The sequence below is a fragment of the Pristis pectinata genome, chromosome 4, assembly GCF_009764475.1.
Source record: "Pristis pectinata isolate sPriPec2 chromosome 4, sPriPec2.1.pri, whole genome shotgun sequence".
Taxonomy (NCBI): domain Eukaryota; kingdom Metazoa; phylum Chordata; class Chondrichthyes; order Rhinopristiformes; family Pristidae; genus Pristis; species Pristis pectinata.
Genome location: NC_067408.1, coordinates 57,969,855 through 57,988,912, shown reverse-complemented (window position 1 = coordinate 57,988,912; position 19,058 = coordinate 57,969,855). Strand labels below are relative to the sequence as shown.

At 43.2% G+C, this 19,058-nt stretch overlaps 1 protein-coding gene across 4 annotated transcripts in view; it reads right to left on the bottom strand.

Moving 5' to 3' along the window:
* LOC127569594 (uncharacterized) overlaps positions 1-19,058 on the bottom strand; it is a 113,300-nt gene that overhangs the window by 39,148 nt on the left and 55,094 nt on the right. Inside the window, exon 5 of one of the 4 annotated variants that reach the window (XM_052014373.1) lies at positions 10,386-10,465. The exons of the other annotated variants lie outside the window; for them this stretch is intronic. Within the exon in view, the coding sequence (XP_051870333.1) occupies positions 10,457-10,465 (9 nt within the window). The 3' untranslated portion in view covers positions 10,386-10,456. The remainder of the gene's footprint in view (positions 1-10,385; positions 10,466-19,058) is intronic. 4 annotated transcript variants of the gene reach the window in all.

Here is a 19,058-nt window from a genome sequence, read left to right as displayed (position 1 = left end):
AATACTCTCATATTTTCCCTGCCCCAATTTAATACTCTTCTGCAAGGTCCATATTTATACTATCCATAGCTATCTTAAAACTTAAGGAGTTGTGATCACTGTTTCCTAAATGTTCTCCCACTGAAAGGTCAGTAACCTGGCCAAGCTCATTATCCAATACCACATTCAGTATGGCCCCTCATCCAGTTGGAGAATCTACCTACTGATTTAAGAAACTCTCCTGGATGCACCTAATAAATTCTCCCCGTCTAAACCTCTCGTACTGAGGAAGTCCCAGTCTATATTGGGGAAGTTGAAGTTACCCATGACAACAACCATGTTGTTTTTGTACCTTTCCCTAATCTTCCTGCATATCTATTCCTCAATGTCCCGGTGGCTATTGGGGTCTGTAGTATAATCCCATCACTGTGATTGCACCTTTCTTATCTTTGAGATCTACCCAGCCCTCCATTATGTCCCCTCTGACTGCAGCTGTGATATTGCCCCTGATTAATAGTGTAACTACCCCACTCCCACCCCCTCGTTTACCTCCTTCTCTATCTTTTCTAAAACATGGAAACCCTGGAACATTAAACATCCCGTCTTGTCCCTCTCTGAACCAAGCCTCTGTAATGGCCACAGCATCATATTTCCATGTACTGATCCATGCTCTAAGTTCATCACTCTTACCCTTAATACTCCCAGCATTAATATAACCACACTTCAACCCATCCGTCCCACTGTGTCTATTACATTGCTCCTGCCTGTCCTTCCTTACAGCATTATTGGTTATGTCATCTACCTTCCTCTCAATCCCTCCATGTTCTGACCTGGTGCTCTGGTTCCCATCCACCTGCCAAACTAGTTTAATCAATTGAACAGTAATTGGAGGAATCGTCAAACTGCTCAGGTACTTCAAGTCTCTCTAACCCCCCCCTCCCTGCCCCAGATCTCCCAGTTTCTTCCCCCTTCCCCCACCTACTCCATCTGCCCATCATCCACACATTCCTCCCACTGCATCCCTTCCCCCCACTGTTCCTATTTGCCCACCCCACCTCCCTTATTTGGTTCCTCTTCACCTTCATTTCTTATCAGATTCCATCATCTGCAGCCCTCCATTGCTTCCTCCTCACACCTCCCAGCCTCTCTCACTAATACCACCCTTCCCTTCCTCATCTGACTCTATCTGCCAATCACCCCTCCTCACCAGGATCACCTGCCAGCTCTTGCTTCAGCCCTCCCTTCCTCTCACCTCTAGCTCCCCTCTACTCTTTGTCCAGATGAAGGGTCTTAACCCCAAACATCGACTCTCCAGTTTCCTCTTCAAAATGCTGCCTGACCCACTCAGTTGCTCTAGCAGTTCATATTTTACTCAAGGAAGTACATCTGGCCCAAACTGATTTTATCAGGAACATCCATACACAGCAACTATCAGCTAAGTAGGGGGTCTGTGAGTGGAAGAGTTTCAGTATCTTTGAAATTATGGTAAGAGTATTAATATTATATGTAGGAGGGAAACAAACAATTTCTAGAAAGTTTATAGAGTTCATGGAGTTATAAAGCATGGAAACAGGCCCTTCAGTCCAACTGGTCTATGCCGACCAAGATGCCCCATCCAAGCTAGTCCCATTTGCCAGCATTTGCCCCATAACCTTATAAAACTTTCTTATCCCTGTATCTGTCCAACTGTCCTTTAAAAGTTGTTATTGTACCTACCTCAACAACTTCCTTTGGCAGCTCATTCTGCATGCATACCACCCTTTGTGTAAAAAATTTGCCCCTCAAGTTCCTATCATATCTTTTCCCTCTCACCTTAAACCTATGCCCTCTAGTTCCTGATTCCCCAACCCTAGAATAAAGACTGAGTGCATTCACCTATCTATGCCCCTCATGATTTGATATACCTCCATATCACCTCTCAGTCTTCTATGCTCCAAGGAATAAAGTCCTAGACTGTCCAACCTCTCCCTATGACTCAGTTCATCGAATCCTAGCAACATCCTTGTAAATCTTTGCTACACTCTTTCCAGTTTAATAACATCTTTCCTATAACAGGGTGATCAAATCTATATGCAATACTCCAAATGCGGCCTCACAGCATCCTGTACAACCGCACCATGACCTCCCAACTTTTATACTCAATGCCCAGCATGCCTTATTTATGATGATTAAGATCCTGTAATCAAAAGTTATTTGATTACAGGATCTTAGTCATCTTTCTTGCAAAAATTTGTAAATCGCAAAGCTGAATTTTTATATTGGACAAAAATGTTGTTCCTACAGGGGAACACTTACTAATCCATCATTATAGGGCATTTAGGCTGGTGTAGGAGGGATGCTTTTGGTGGTAGGTTGTGTTTTTCAAGGTGAATTCCATGCATCCTTGACTTGAGATGACCATGAAAATGATGAGTAACGTAGGCCATCAAGACTGAGCTGCCCTGCTGCTTGTTATTCACACTATTCCATCTGTTATGGGTCCTATGTCCATTTATACAACTGGGTTGTGATATTTACTGCAGCTATCACCTCTCTATAAGCCAAGAAACCATACTATTCTGTAGCCTATTCAGGTAATCTGCGCTGAGAGAGAGAGTCTAAATCTCGTAAGGACCAGAATAATAGAAATAGGAATATATGTGATTTTTCATGATTTATGAGTAAAAGGGTTAGTTAATCATTAGAAACACAAGAGACTGCAGATGCTGGAAGCTGGAGCAAAAAATAAATTGCTGGAAGATCTCAATGGGTTGAGAAGCATTTGTGCAGGATAGTCAACGTTTTGAGTTGAAACTCTGAATCAGGACTGGGAGTGTAGAGTGAAGCTGGCCAGTATATAGAAGTGAAAGGGAGGGGTGAAGGAGAGACTGCTGTTGATGTGGAACCTGATAAGGAGGGGGTTGATGGGCAGATGGAATTAAGTGGGGCTGGGGAGTGTTGAGACAGAGGCTGGTGGGTGATAGGTGGAACCACCTTTCCTGTCTCCTTCCCCACCTGTTTTCATTTGCCCATCTTATCCGATTCCACCCATCACCTACCAGTCTCGACATTCTCAGTACTAATGCAGGGTCTGGAACCAAAACATTGACCATCCCTTTGTCTCCACATATGAAGCTTGACCCAATGTGTTCTTCCACCAGTTTATTTTTAGTTCATCATGCAAGAAAGAAAATACTTTAGATATTAATTGGCAACACCATTAAAAGAGAGATCTGTTTAAGAAAAATTCCTGAGAGAGGGTTCAGCTTAAAATATACAGCATGGAAAAATGCCCTTTGGCTGAACTCATCCATGCTGACCAAGGCGTCTTCCTGAACTAGTCCCAATTGCCTACATTTGGCCTATATCCCTCTAAATTTTCCTGTCCATCAACCTGTCCAAATATCTTTCAAAATGTTACAAATGTACCTGCCTCTAACACTTCCCCTGGCAGTTTGTTCTATATACTCCCAATATCTGTGTGAAAAAGTTGTTCCTCGGATCCTGTTTAAATCTCTACCCTCTCACCTTAAATCTATGCCATCTAGTTTTGGTCTCACCTAACCTGGGAAAAAGTCTGAGACCATAAACCCTATCCATGCCCCTCATGATTTTATAAACCTCTATAAGGTCACCCCTCAGCTTCCTTCACTCCAGGGAAAAACTGTCCCAGCCTATCCAGTCTCTCCTTATAACTCAAGCCCTCCAGTCCCAGCAACATCTTTGTGAATCTTTACTACAGCCACTCTAGCTTAATCACACCCTTCCTATAATGTGATGATCAGAACTGCACACAGTTTTAGAGATGTCATCTCACTAACATCTTGTGTAGCTGCAACATGACATCCTAACTTTTGTACTTAGTGCGCTGTCCGATGAAGGGAAGCATGGCATGCACCTTATTCACCTCCTTCTCTACCTGTGTTGCCAGCTTCAGGGAATTAGGTACTTGTCTTTCTGTTCTACAACACTCCCCAGGTCCCTGCCATTCCCTGTCTATGTTCTTCCCTGGTTTAACCTCCCAACCTGCATCACTTCACACTTGTCTGAGTTAAATTCCATCTTCCATTACTTTGCCCACATCCCCAGTTGATCTAGATCTTGTTGTAACCTCAGACAACCTTTTTCACTGCCACTGCAGTACCATTTGCAAACTTACTAATCATGCCACCTTGATTCTCATCAAAATCATTAATATACATTACAAATGACGTCACCGATCCCTGCAGCACACTGCTGGTCACAGGCCTCCTATTTGGTAAAACATCCACTACCACCCTCTGACTCCTATCACCAAGCCAATTTTGTATCCAATTAGCTAGCTCACCCTGGATCGCATGTGATCTAACCTTCTGGACCTGCCTACCATGCAGGACACGTAGATCCATGTCAACAACATCTAAAGTCCTGCCCTCATCAATCCTCTTGCTCACCTCTTCAAAAAACTCAAATTTGTGAAACATGATTTCATGCCTTTTCAAATGGAGGTAGATCTTCAAGACCAACAATGCCTCCTCTTTCATAATGTCGTATGTTTCAGGACATCACTGTTCTCTTCTATGAATTCCCTAACTTCTATGATCTTCTCCATGGTAAATACAGATGAGAAGTTTTCATTTAAGACCTCACCCACCTCCCATGGCTCCACATAGACAACCACATTTCCTATTCTCTCCCTAGTTACCCTATTGCTCTTAATATACTTAGAGAATCTCTTAGGACTCTCTTTTACCTTATCGGCCAACGGTGCCTCATGTACCCCTTTTGCCCTCCTAATTTCCTTCCTATGTGTACTCCTACATTCCTTATACTCCTCAAGGGATTTGCTTGATCCCAGCTGCCTATATCTGACATATGCCTCCTTTTCCCTCACCAAAGCCTCAACGTCCCTCAGTAGCCAGGGTTCCCAAATCCTGCTTACCTTGGCCTTCACTCTAACAGGAATGTGTTCGCCCTGAACTCTCCCTATTTCACTTTTAAAAGCTTCCCATTTGCCAGACGTCTCTTCCAGTCAATCTTTGCAAATTCCTGTCTGATGCCATTAAAATTAACCTTGCCCCAATTTAGGAGTTTAACTTGTAGATCGGTCCTATCTTTTTCCATAACTATTTTAAAACTAATAGAATTATGGTCACTGGACACAAAATGCTCTCCCACTGATATTTCAGTCACTTGCCCAACCACATTTCCCAATAAGAGGTCCTGAACTGACCCCTCTCAAGTAGGGTCATCTACACATTGCTCGACAAAACTACCCTGGACAGGTTAACAAATTCTGTCCCACCTAATCCTTTAGCACTATGGCAGTCCCAGTCAATATTATGGAAGTTGAAATCAATTCTATTATTCCCACAGCTACATGTGATCTCCCAACATATTTGCTCCTCTAATTCCCGCTGACTGCTGGGGTGCTTATAGTACAATCCCATCAAAGTGCTCACTCCCTTCTTATTTCTCTGTTCTACCCACATAGCTTCACTGGATGCTCCCCCAGGAGTATCCTCTATAAGTTCTGCTGTGATGTTCTCCCTGACTTAAATTGCAACTGCCCCTGCTCTCTTACCTCCATCTTGATCCAAAACATTGACCATCCCTCTGTCTCTGCAGAGGCTGGTGACCCACTGAGTTCCTCCGGCAGTTTATTTTTTTGTGTCTGGTCCTTCTTATTTGCCCTGACTATGCTCTCACAATTTTATATACCTCAATAATTTCTCTTTTTGGTCTACTGGATCTTGAGGTGCAAGTCCTTAGCTCCTTGAAAATGGCAACATGTGTGGATTGGGTGGTAAAGAAGGCATACAGTGTCCTTTCCTTTATCAATTTGGTGCATTAAGTATAAAGTTGGCAAGTTACATCGCTGCTGTATAGAACTTTGGTTAGGCTACATATGGAAGATTGTGTATAGTTCTGACCACCACATTATGGTAATGTGGAGGCTTTGGAGGGGACATTGAAGAGTTCACCAGGTTGTTGCCTGGATAAGACAGTATTACCTATAAGGAGAGGTTGGACAAACTTGGATTGTTTTCTCTAGAGTGTCGGACACTGAGGGGTGACCTGACAGAAGTATATAAAAAGATCAGAGGCATTGATAGGGTAAATAATCTTTTTCGCAGGGTGGAAATGTCAAATACTAGAGGGCATAGCTTTAATATTAGAGTGTAAAGATTAAAGGAGATTTATGAGGCAAGTATTTTTACACACAGAGTGGTAGGTGCCTGGAAGGCGCTGCCAGTGGAGGTGGTGGAAGCAGATACAGTAGCAACATTTAAGAGGCATTTAGAGAGGCACATGAACAGACGGGATAGAGATATATGGACCATGTGCAGGCAGATTGGATTAGTTTAAATTGGCATCACGGTCAGCACAGACATCGCCAGACGAAGTGCCTGTTCCTGTGCTGTAGCGTTCTATGTTCTAAAACAACTTCAGTTTAGTCAGTCATTTCTCATAACAATAACTTTCCAACTCTGACAAGGTCCCTATAAATACTCTCTGCATTCTCATTTTTGCTCACACATCCTTCCTGTGGCATGAACCATGCACAGATCTGTAGTTCAATTTACGACCTATGCAGTTCTAGCAATCTACACCTCAGTAAATAAAGGTGAGAAACACATTGCGATTTTAATCACTTAGAGTGATAGAGTCTTAGACTGCACTAATCCTACATTAAACCCATTTTTAAATCCTCCCTACATTACCATCAACTTTGCTCAGATTTGCCACTGACCTACACACTAAGAACAATTTACTGTAGCCAATTAACCTACCAATCAGTACATCTTTGGGATGTGGGAAGAAACTAGAGCAGCTGGGAGAAGCCTATGTGGTCACAGGGAGAATGTGCAAACTCCACACAGACAGCATCCTGTATTGTGGAGGGCCGGGGCTGTCATGTGACAGCACTTCCCAGTACCTGGTGGAAAGACACACCACTGTCAATCAAGGCTTGGTCCACCCCACCCATCAGTGCACACCTGACCATTGGCCCCTTTAAGCACCTTTGTACCTGGCCTTGGGCCATTGGTCTCCGGTGCTGGCACTGGGCCATTGGCCCTTTTGAACTACCTGGGCTGGACCACACCCCCAGCCCTCCAGCACTATAAAGGGTGCCCCGTGTGCTGGGTCGGGTCTCTTTGTTGCCTCGGATGAATCGTGAAATGACACTGGAGAGACAACTAGTAAGCTGTGCACTTCGACAGGGTTAGAAGTATCTTAAGTTAGTATTCCTGGTGGCGTGGATCCATGCCTGCACTGAGTCAAGGGGTGGCGGGTAGCATATTGCTTTTCCTTGATTGCTTGTACCCAGTTCGTTTTGTGTGTGTGTGTGTGTGTGTGTGTGTGTGTGTGTGTGTGTGTGTGTGTGTGTGTGTGTGTGTGTGTGTATTTTACCCTTGTTGCGATTTTCCCACGCTCGCTATCACCGGTGTGCTTGTGTGGGTCTGTCGCCCTGTTACCTTTATCCCGCATTTGTCTTTGTAAATAAATCATTTAACTCTAAGGCTGTGTCCTTTGAGACCTCGAACTTGTTTCACAACACATCCATTGTCAGGATTGAACCCGGGTCTCTGGTGCTGTGAGGCAGCAGCTCTACCAGCTTATCCTCCTACCTTCAGGTATCTATATTTCCTCTGTTCCTTTACACTTAGTACTCTTATCATTTGCTTGTCTCATTTGTCCTCTCCAAATGTACTTTGTTATGAATTCCATTTGCCATTTTTGCACCTACCTAACTGTCCCTAATTCTCTTCCTATATTCTAGAACCTTCTTCCTCACCAAAGATCACACTGTTCATTCTAGTGTCATGGTACAATAACAACATTCAAAAAACATTCAGATATGTACATGGATGGGGGGGGGGTTTAGAGGGATATGGGCAAATGTGGGCAAATGAGACTAGCTTGGTGGGCACCATGGTCAGCATGGATGAGTTGGGCTGAAGGGCCTGCTTTCATATTGTATTCCACTATGGCTTCGTCATAGACATACCTCTTAACCACGGCCCACACACATGAATACAAATCATTTACTTATGATGAAATGCAAGAAGTGGGCTCTACAGAACCCCATTGCAGACTGCCCACCATTCACTGAAACTCCCATCAACAATTAATCCAATTTGCCAATTTCCCAATATTCTAGATTTTATCAATTCAGAAAAATAGTCAAAACATTTTCAGCTGTCTATGTGTAAGAGTACCAACTCAGCTTGACAAATTTGCCACGATTCAATATTTAATCAACATTTAAAAAGTCCAAGTATACAGTTTTATCCTGGTATACATCAGGGAAGGCATGAATGACTGTTACATGATCAGATTCCCCAAATGTGCAGTTCAAATTTAACTACCAGCAACTCATCTTCCAATGAGTTCATGTTTCATTGCCAGCTGGCATGATCTCTTTGTTCTTAGGTAGTGCAATAAATCAGTTCTTTTCAAACCACAAGGTCAGCTCCATGATTATTCTGGTCTCAAGACCAATATTTTAATTTCTGAACTAAAGACACCAATCAGGGCAGAAACCTAGCAGGGACTTGATGGTCTTACTAGCTTCCTTCCATGCTGTAACAATTCTACCTCATGCAGTATTTACTTTGAAAGCTAGAACAAGCTGCTGATACTTTTCATATCTTCATTCACTATTTAATAAGTTTATCCCTGGTGTTATTCTGCTTCTGAAAGCAACATGTGTACATGAGAGAATCAAAACTCTGAAATTATTTTTTATTTGATTACAGGCATGTGACAATTTTGCCATTTGGAGAAGTAGATCTCAAAGAAAGTGTTTAAAAATGAGAGAGAAGGAGAGAGGGTGAAGGATTTAGGAAAGAATTCCACAGAAGGTGACCAGAGCCTGGAGCTGGGGGGTTGGCATGAGGGGATAGGGAACTGTGAATGTAAAGGGTTATGAGGATTATATTGCTGAAAAATATTCCAGAAAGGAGAGGCCAGCAGAGAACATAAAAACATGGACAAAACAATTAAATTGAGACTTTAGATTTCATGAACCAATAAAGGCCAATAAGGAAGACTTGATGACAGAGTATGTTTGGATGAAATAAAGCTGATGGAGGTTGTGAATGGAAGGCTGATCAAAGAATACTGGAGTACTCAAAGAGTAACAAAGGCACGTATGAGGGCTTTAGTCCTAGGAGACACAAGAGACTGCAGATGCTATAATCTGGAGCAAAGAAAAACAAGCTGCTGTTGGAACTCAGCAGGTCAGCAGCATCTGTGGTGGCAAAGGGTAATCGACGTTTCAGGTGGAGATCCTGCCCCAGGACTGAGTTTAGAGGGGATACAGCCAGTATAAAGAGGTGAGAGGGAGCAGCGAGGCAGGGGCTGGCTAACCAGGTGAGCAAGGGAATGATGGGCAGATCGAGCCAGGTGGAGTGGAGTTGGGAGAGAGCAGCTGGTAAAGGCAGATAATGAGAGGGAAAAGAAGATGAGAAGATGGAGCCAGATGGAGGAGGGGAGGCTGGAGGTAGAGTTAGAGCCTCAAATGTGATAAGTAGAGATACAAGAGGTAGCAGATGCTGGAAATGGATAAATAAGGAAGGTGATAAGTGGAACCAGATAAGGGAGGATAATGGGCAGAAGAAACCAGTTGGGGAGGGGATAAGAGACTCAATAGGTACGGTGTGTGGGTGATAGGCTAGTGGAACCAGGTGGGGGAGAGGAATGAGTGTGTGTGTGTGTGTGTGTGTGTGTGTGTGTGTGTGTGTGTGTGTGTGTGTGGCGTGGGGGGGGGGGGGGGGGGGGGTTGGGTGGAAACATGTGGATCAGAAGGAGAGAGAAAGAAGCACAGGGAGTGCAGGCTACCCGAAATTGGAAAACTCAGTGTTCATACCGTTGGGTTGTAGTCCACCCAGGCAGAATGTGAGATGTTCTTCAGTCCTAGGTTGTCTGGAGTAAGGGTGAAGACAAAAACTATAATCAAGTAACACACAGTACTGAGTTTGGATTTGTCACTAATGTTGCTACAAACAGTCTAGAACTACCTGATACAGTGGCTAACTTTATAACAGCGGCTAAAAACAGTAGCCATTTTCATCTTGAGCCCCTCAGAAATATAACTCCAACAGACAAATGACTGGAATAATAATAATAATAATATCCAAACGAATGAAGGCATTATTTTGCTGGTTTTACTCCCTATCCACTGTGGAATAATCAGGATAGTGACAGCTTGCAATACACAAAGGGTCTGGATCTGCTGGTTGCTAGCCATTTTAATTCTCCTTCCTATTCCCACATGGACATGTCTATCCTTGGCCATCTCCACTGCCAAGTTGGGGCTAAACACAAATTCAAGGTATACTGATAGCCTGCTATGGTTTGGACAAAAAAGCTATTTTTTTAAATAATGAACTTCAGTCTTTTACTCTTATAAACTATAAAACATGCCCTTTAATACTTACCACCAATTGTCCTTGATTATTTTTCTGGTCAATAAATAATCCAGTAAACATTAAGCCCAATACACCGCCACTCACGTAAACTGGAACAAGACACAAATATCAGCAGCTATTTGGCAAATGTCATTAATGAAACTATTCATATAATTTAAACCGTGTAGTGTCTGAATGATTAATATTAAATAATATAAGTTTAAAATTCTGCATATGGAATGACAGACATTCATTCAACAACACAAATATAATGAAATGGAATACCCGTACAATAAATACAGTTCAACCTCCACGTCGGACTCTTCATGGTAGACATGAGCCTTAAAAGTATTCTTAGCAACATCAGACCATGAATATATATTTTTTATTTTCTCTCAGAATGTGGGTGACATATTTTGCTCATTTGAATTTCATTGTACAGGTCTTCTCCTGTAAGCACTGAACTTAAAGTACATAATTCCAAGATTTTAAACCACAGAGAACATTGGAATGATGATTCATATCCAAATTAGAATGCAGTGAAACTTGCAGCAAGAACAGATTCAATTCAAATTAAATTTATGGGTGTTAAGCTGCTGTACATAAAGGCAGGTGAGGTCTCCATGCATAAAAGCTGGCCAGGTTTCTTATTCCAGCAAGCCATAAAGAACCAAAGAGCTTTAAAATGAATGTTTCAAACAGCTGAAAGAAGTGCTGGAAGAGTTATCCATTCAGAGACACAGTGATATGTATTTGTTGATGTTTAGTTATCTGTTTCCTTCCAGGAAACCTTGTGGTCTTGCTAATCACAAGATTAACAAATCCACAGAGGCAGCAACAATAAATCCACCAAGCCTTTAAAATTGTGAAGAGTCAGATTGTTCTTGGAGTGAAGTCCATTCATCAGCTCTTCAAAATGTTGATACACTTAGGACTTTTCCCATCTAAATAGCAGTGGGTGATAAAATTTGAATATCAAACAGATATTTCCATAATAGCATGGGTCTGGTTCGCTAAACTGACTAATTCATGGACATAGAGAGAAAAAAGGGTAAAGATCATCTAAACGAATTTGGAGTTGGGGGCTGGAACAGAGAAATTGATTGTTTGCTGAAAGGCAAGTAGTGTCATATGAGATATGGCTTAACTGTAGGTCTGTGATCTATTTAATTATACTAAGAAATACAAAGCTAAACAAGACAAGCTGAAGTCTTACATAATTAAGGCCAATAGGCCGAGAGACTTGTAAATCAACAAGTAAATTCAGCAGACTGTGAATAAGGTCATGTAAACAAGAATGGAGAATAAAGAAAAGTTCTGGGGACAAATAGGTAATGGCCTGCAAACTTTGGCCTTAAGAGAATGGGCACTCAGATCAGTTTGTTGTCATATACACCAGGGTGCAACAAAATTCCTTGCTCGCATGAAGCTCACAGAGTAAACAGTATATATGGTAACAATAAATACAACAATGTGTGCAAAACAGCAGAATGGTGCAAAGGTTGTATTGCAATCTGAAGTAGTGCATAAAGAAATGCTAAAGTGGTAACAGTGGAAAAACTGAGAGAGGTGGATAGAGTTAAGAGTACAGGAATGTGACAGAACCGGTGGAAAGGGATGTGAAAGAGATGATTGGCTCAGAAGACTGATAGCAGTGGGGAAGAAGCTGTTGTTAAGTCTGGACATCCAGGCTTTCAAGCTCCTGCATCTTCTCCCAGAAGGTAGGACAGAGAAAAGGGAATGGACAGGGTGACAGGCTACTATTAACCTTCCTGAAGCAATGCACTGTGAAGATGGACTGGACTGGACTGTAGGAAGTGACGAGCCTGTAATGGACTGGGCAGTGTTTACCACTCTCTGCAGGTTCCATCAGTCCAGAGCAGAGCAGTTCACTTACAGGATAAGATGCAACCTATCAGGATACTTTGTATAGTGCATCTACAGAAGTTCAAGAGACTCCTCGTGGACATGCTGAATCTTCTCAGACGCCTTGGTGACTGCTTTGCTGGGGTCCTGCACTCCATCCGCCATGGCCATCTGCATCTACTAGTTGTCAGCCATTTTAACTCCCCTCCCCATTCCTACACCAACATGTCTGTCCTCAGCCTCCTCTGCTACCAAAATGAAGCCAAACGCAAACTGCCTTTGTAGTCTACAACCTGACAGCATGAACATTGAGTTGTGCAATTTCAGGTAAACTGCTCCCCTCTGTCCCTTTTTTCTCTCCTTCTAATCTACCCAGTTTCTCCTACACCCACCCCAGCACCCCATCACCCAGTTTCTTTCCCTTTCTCTACCCGGTCCATTCACCCATCACCTACACACTCCTTCCACTTGGTCCCCTCCCTCTACTGTTTTCACCTGCTTACCCCAACGTCCTTAGAGCACAGAACAGTACAGCACAGGAACAGGTCCTTTGGCCCACAATGTTATGCTGAACTAAGCTAATTATGCCTAATTAAACTAATCCCTTCTTGTTGCTCCATATTCCAGCATCTGCAGTCTCTCGTGCCTCCAAAGTAAACATGCTGATGCACTTTCTTGATCTTCACATCAGTATGAAAGGATCAGGTGAGGTTGCTGGTGATATAGATTCCAAAGAACTTGAAGCTGTTGACCATCTCTACAAAGCACTGCAGTTAAGAAGGGATGAACATGTCAGTCATCAGAAGGTGTACAATATTGGATTGGTAGTAGATTGACTACTAAGATATTTGTGAGTATTCAGGGTCACAGGAGGCCAGAATTCAGCTACTCTCCTAAGTCAACCACACTGGTGGATTTGGAGTTACACAGAGGCCAGACTGGCATATTAATGAACCAGATGGATTTTTACCACAACCTGGCAGTTCCTCTGAAAAATAAAGTGCTTTTAATTCTAAGCTTTTATTTAATCTCACTTATGTTAATTTCCCTATCATGGGGTTCAAACTCATGTCTCTACATAACTGGGTGATAGTCCAATGACTTAATCACTATATCACCAAAACCTACAAGTTCTTAAGTGCACACCTTTCTCACTTTCTTTTCAAACTCCATCGACAACTTTCCTCACATCCACTTCAGCTTCATCAGTATCCACTTAGATGCACACTTTTCATCCACATTCACCTCACATTGACACCTCCCCTCCTCCCTCAACCCACTATCACCAGTTACCTCAGAGTTGTGTGTCATACAACTCAGAAACTAGCCCTTCAGCCCACCATCTCCATGTTGACCCATTTATAGTTATCCCATTTACAGCATTTGGTCTGTAACTTTGTCATCAATTAATCTGAGAACACCTCATTCTGATTTTGAGCATACAAATGGTAGGAAAAGCAAATTGCTCATATGCATGTTACATTCGATCATCACATTAATCAAATGCATTGCATCTACTTGCTTCAGAGGCATTCCTAGATTAGTCATGGCACTCTTGGAGAAGAAGGTGGTATAGAATTCCAAATAAAGGGCCATACATCCAAATAAATGCCATACATCACGGATCTCAGGCCTGGTAGTTTAATTGGTCACTGTAAATTGCCCCTTGTGTGTTGGTGAGTGATAGAATCTAGGGTGAGAATAGGTTACAGGGAAAATAAGCAGGGGAATAGGATTTCTCTGTGATCCAGCATAGACTTGATGGCCAAAATGGCCTTCTTCTAAGTCATGGGGAAATATGGAAATCATATGTTAAACAGCTGATAAAGAGGCCCATTAAATAAGATGTGGATTAGGAATTGGCTTGCATGTAGAAAGCAGAGGGTTGTGGTGGAAGGAGTGCCCTCGGATTGGAAGGCAGTGACTAGTGGTGTCCCGCAGGGATCGGTTCTGGGACCTCTACTTTTTGTGATATTTATAGATGACTTAGATGAGGGGGTGGAGGGCTGGGTTAGTAAGTTTGCAGACGACACTAAGATAGGCGGTGTTGTGGATAGTGTGGAGGGCTGTCAGAGCTTACAGAGGGATATTGATAGGATGCAGAGCTGGGCTGACAAGTGGCAGATGGAGTTCAATCCGGAGAAGTGTGAGGTGGTACACTTTGGAAGGACAAACTCCAGGGCAGAGTACTGGGTTAATGGCAAGGTACTTGGCAGTGTGGAGGAGCAGAGGGATCTGGGGGTTCATATTCACAGTTCATTGAAAGTTGCCTCACAGGTGGAAAGAGCAGTTAAGAAGGCCAATGGGATGTTGGCTTTCATAAGTCGCGGGACTGAGTTTAAGAGCCACGAGGTGATGATGCAGCTTTACAAAACTCTAGTTAGGCCACACTTAGAGTACTGTGTTCAGTTCTGGTCGCCTCATTATAGGAAGGATGTGGAGGCATTGGAGAGGGTTCAGAGGAGATTTACCAGGATGCTGCCTGGATTGGAGAGTATTGAATATGAGGAGAGGCTTAAGGTGCTAGGGCTTTATTCACTGGAAAGGAGGAGGATGAGAGGAGACATGATAGAGGTATATAAAATATTGAGAGGAATAGATAGAGTAGACAGTCAGTGCCTCCTTCCCAGGGCACCAATGCTCAAGATGAGAGGTCATGGCTTTAAGGTTATGGGTGGGAGGTTCAGGGGAGATGTCAGAGGGAGGTTTTTCACCCAGAGAGTGGTTGGTGCATGGAATGCACTGCCTGGGGTGGTGGTGGAGGCAGATACATTGAACAGGTTCAAGAGCTTGTTGGATAGGCATATGGAGGAATGTGAGATAGAGGGATATGCGGGAGGAAGGGGTTAGGTAGTGTGAGGGTGGTCTGATGGACGGCACAACATGGTGGGCCGAAGGGCCTGTTTTGTGCTGTATGGTTCTATGGTTCTATGGTTTATCTGTCCCTTCTCAAACAACAGTGATGGCAAGATGGTATAAAAAAGGATTTCAACATTAAACTTTCAGACTGTTTATGATCTCTCAATCTGTTTTTATCTTATTTGTCTCTTCTGCCGTCCAGGACCATTGTGCTGAGAACAGGAGGGGTTTCTACAGATAACAAGGGTGCCACAATGGTGCGCATTCCTGCCCAGGGTCCATGTCACAGTACTCATGAGTTGAGTACAACAGCAGGGGGATTTGTTGGACTTCACATCCTCTTCAAGTTCTGCTCATCCAATCAGAGATGGTAACATGAGGAAGCAGGAGGCAGGTCAGTGTGGGGAAGGTAACTGAATAGAATGGTAAAGGTTCATCAGCTATCATACGAGGTGCAGACAATCATGCAAACTTCATTCCACAATGGCACAGAAAATGAAGCAGTCCAGCTTGAACATTTGTGCTTTCCGTCCATACTACTTTTCTTTGAGAATCAGAGAGCAATAACGATGCTCTGCAATTATTTCTACTGGCTTCCAGCTGTTGGCCAATATATGAGACGTGGGTCTGCAGGGTATTAATGTTCTCCTCTAAGCTTTTGTCATAGCCAGAGGTTCTGGAGGTCAGTGACTAGATACATTCAAGTCTTAGCCTTTCAAAGCATTGTTTGTTTGACTTGAAGCTGAGCCTCAGCCTTTTGGGTGTACACTACCTCCTGCAGGCTTGTTTTCTTTGCTGCTTCTTTCTCTGGCCACCTGCAGCTCCCTCCAAAGCAATCCCCTTGTTACTGTTGATCCTCATCTCCTCTTCTCCCTCAGTCAAACTTAAGACAATGTGGCATGTATCATTAACTTCTTATAATGGACACCTTAAAACTCTCCAAATTCTGGTCAGCACTGGAAGGACCTACGATTACTACACACTTAACCACACCAATAAGAAAACTCACCTCTGTTTCAAACTGGTAACATTGGGTTTCTAATTGCAAATGGAACCTGGCTCTTTCTAGTGGGACAACTGGACGTTGAAAATATACATTAAAGTGAATATGTTGGCAGCTGCCAATATACGTTAGTGTATATTTGAACAGCAGCTGGTAACTGGATATAATTTTACATTTTCCAAAAGGCTACTGAGCAAAACACCAGTGGTGGGAAAGTTACTAGAGGGGACTTTGAGAGACAGGATCTATCTGCATCTGGAAAGGACAGATGAGGGATAGTCGGCATGGCTTTGTGCATGGGAAATCATGAGTATGTAGGTGGCATGCTTAGCAAGTTGGTTGTGTGGTGGACAGTGAAGAAGTTATCTAACGTTACAACAGGATCTAGATCAACTGGGAATGTGGGTGAAGGAATGGCTGCTGGAATTTAACTCAGACAAGTGTGAAGTGATGCATTTTGGGAAGTTAAACCAGGGCAGGACTTACACAGTGAATGGCAGAGCTCTGGGGAGTGTTGTAGAACAGAGTTCTCAGGGTACAAGTACATTGTTCCCTGAGAGTGGCAACACAGGCAGACAGGGTGGTGAAGAAGGCTATATAGCACACGTGCATTCATCAGTCAAGGCATTGAATAAAAGGGTTGGACATAATGTTGTAGCTGCACAAGATGCTGGTCAGACTGCACAGAGTATTGTGTACCGTTCTCATCACCATGCTATAGGAAGAAAGTGACTAAGTTAGAAATGGTGCAGAAAGGATTCACAACAAAGTTGCCAAGACTGGAGGGCTTCAGTTATAAGGAGAGACTGGATAGGCTGGGATTGTTTTCACTGGAGTGAAGAAGGCTGAGGGGTGACCTTATAGAGAGGTTTATAAAATCATGGGGGTCAAAGATAAGGTGGATGGTCACAGTGTTTTTTCCAGGGTAGGGGAATCTAAAACTATAGGACATAGGTTTAAGGTGAGAGGGGAAAGATTTAAAGGGGACCTGAGGGGAAAAATTTTCACATAGAGCATAGTGGGTAAATGGAACGAGCTGCCAGAGGAATTGATAGAGGTGGGTTCAATCACAACATTTAAAAGACATATGGACAGGTACATGGATAGGAAAGGTTTAGAGAAATATGGGTCAAACATAGGCAAATGGGACAAGCAGCTACACACCTTGGTTGACATGGATGAGTAGGGGCAAAGGGCCTGTTTTGATGCAAAACAACTCTATAAGTTTCTGACTGTTGTAACATGACCAGAAGAATTACAAAAGCTCTGAGCACATTCGATAAAGGGAGATTCCACCAATCATCCAACAAGATCACACTAGGTGATCAGTAGAACCTTTTCAATATTCTGGCCAAAATCTAGTATATTAATGAACATCAACGACAACAGATTATTTCTTCTTCATCATCGAGATTGACTAGCCTCCACTCTAATTCTGTTGGTTCTCAACTGACAGATGAGATTGTATATGGGGCAGGAGATGCTTGAAAGGATGGGTAGGTGGGGAGAATGTGCCCATTTTGCCATTTATACTGGGCTTCTGTGTGCTCCTGATGCATGGACTTGAGGATCTCAGTGCCATCCCAAACGCTCCCTTTCCACTGAGCAATCATGGACTCAATGCTCCAAAGACACAGGCAGGGTAAGTGAACCAGCGCCAGCGTGGTCTCTCAAGCCAACTTCCCAAATTATGTATTCATTAGTACCCTGTTATTTATGGGAATGAAAACTAACTGCTGTTTTGTCCACAATTACATTACATAATGACTATATTGTTAGAAGAACATCGCGAAAAATGTTGCACTAATAGAATTCCTCACTAAAAATACTTATTTGGTCAGTAAAGTATCATACTGGCGATGGCATCTGTTGGATCGTCGATTTTTACAGCTGCGAATAAACGCTCAAGTGCCATATATAATAGAGCTGCTGAGGACCCACACATTACTGCCACTCCAGGAAAGTACTTGTTGGCACCTCCACACACTGCTACCTGACAAAAGCAAAATAAACAAAAATTATTGTTCTATAACTATCAGATATAGAAACATAGAAAACCTACAGCACAATACAGGCCCTTCGGCCAACAAAGCTGTGCCGAACATGTCCCTACCTTGGAAATTACTAGGCTTACCCATACCCCTCTATTTTTCTAAGCTCCATGTACCTATCCAAAAGTCTCTTAAACGACCCTATCGTATCTGCCTCCACCAAGCACTCACCACTGAGAAAAAACTTACCCCTGACATCTCCTCTGTACCTACTCCCCTGCACCTTAAACCTGTGTCCTCTTGTGGCAACCATTTCAGCCCTGGGAAAAAGCCTCTGACTATCCACACGATCAATGCCTCCTATCATTGTGGTCACCTCTCATTCTCTGTCGCTCCAACCTGTTTTCAAAGGCATGCTCCCCAATCCAGGCAATATCCTTGTAATTCTCTTCTGCACCCTTTCTATGGCTTCCACATCCTTCCTGTAGTGAAGTGACCAGAACTGAGCACAGTACTCCAAGTAGGTTCTGACTAGGGTCTTATATAGCTGTAGCATTACCTTTCGGCTCCTAAATTCAATTCCACGATTGATGAAGGACAATACACCGTATGCCTTCTTAACCACAGAGTCAACCTGTGTAGCTGCTTTGAGTGTCCTATGGACTCGGACCCCAAGATCCCTCTGATCCTCCACACTGCCAAGATTCTTACCATTACTATTATATTCTGCCATCATATTTGACCTACCAAAATGAACCACTTCACGCTTACCTGGGTTGAACTCCACCTGCCACGTCTCGACCCAGTTTTGCATCCTATCTCCCGCTGCAACCTCTGACTGCCCTCCACACTATCCACAACACCTCCAACCTTTGTGTCATCAGCAAACTTACTAACCCATCCCTCCACTTCCTCATCCAGGTTATTTATAAAAATCACGAAGAGTAAGGGTCCCAGAAGAGATCCCTGAGGCACACCACTGGT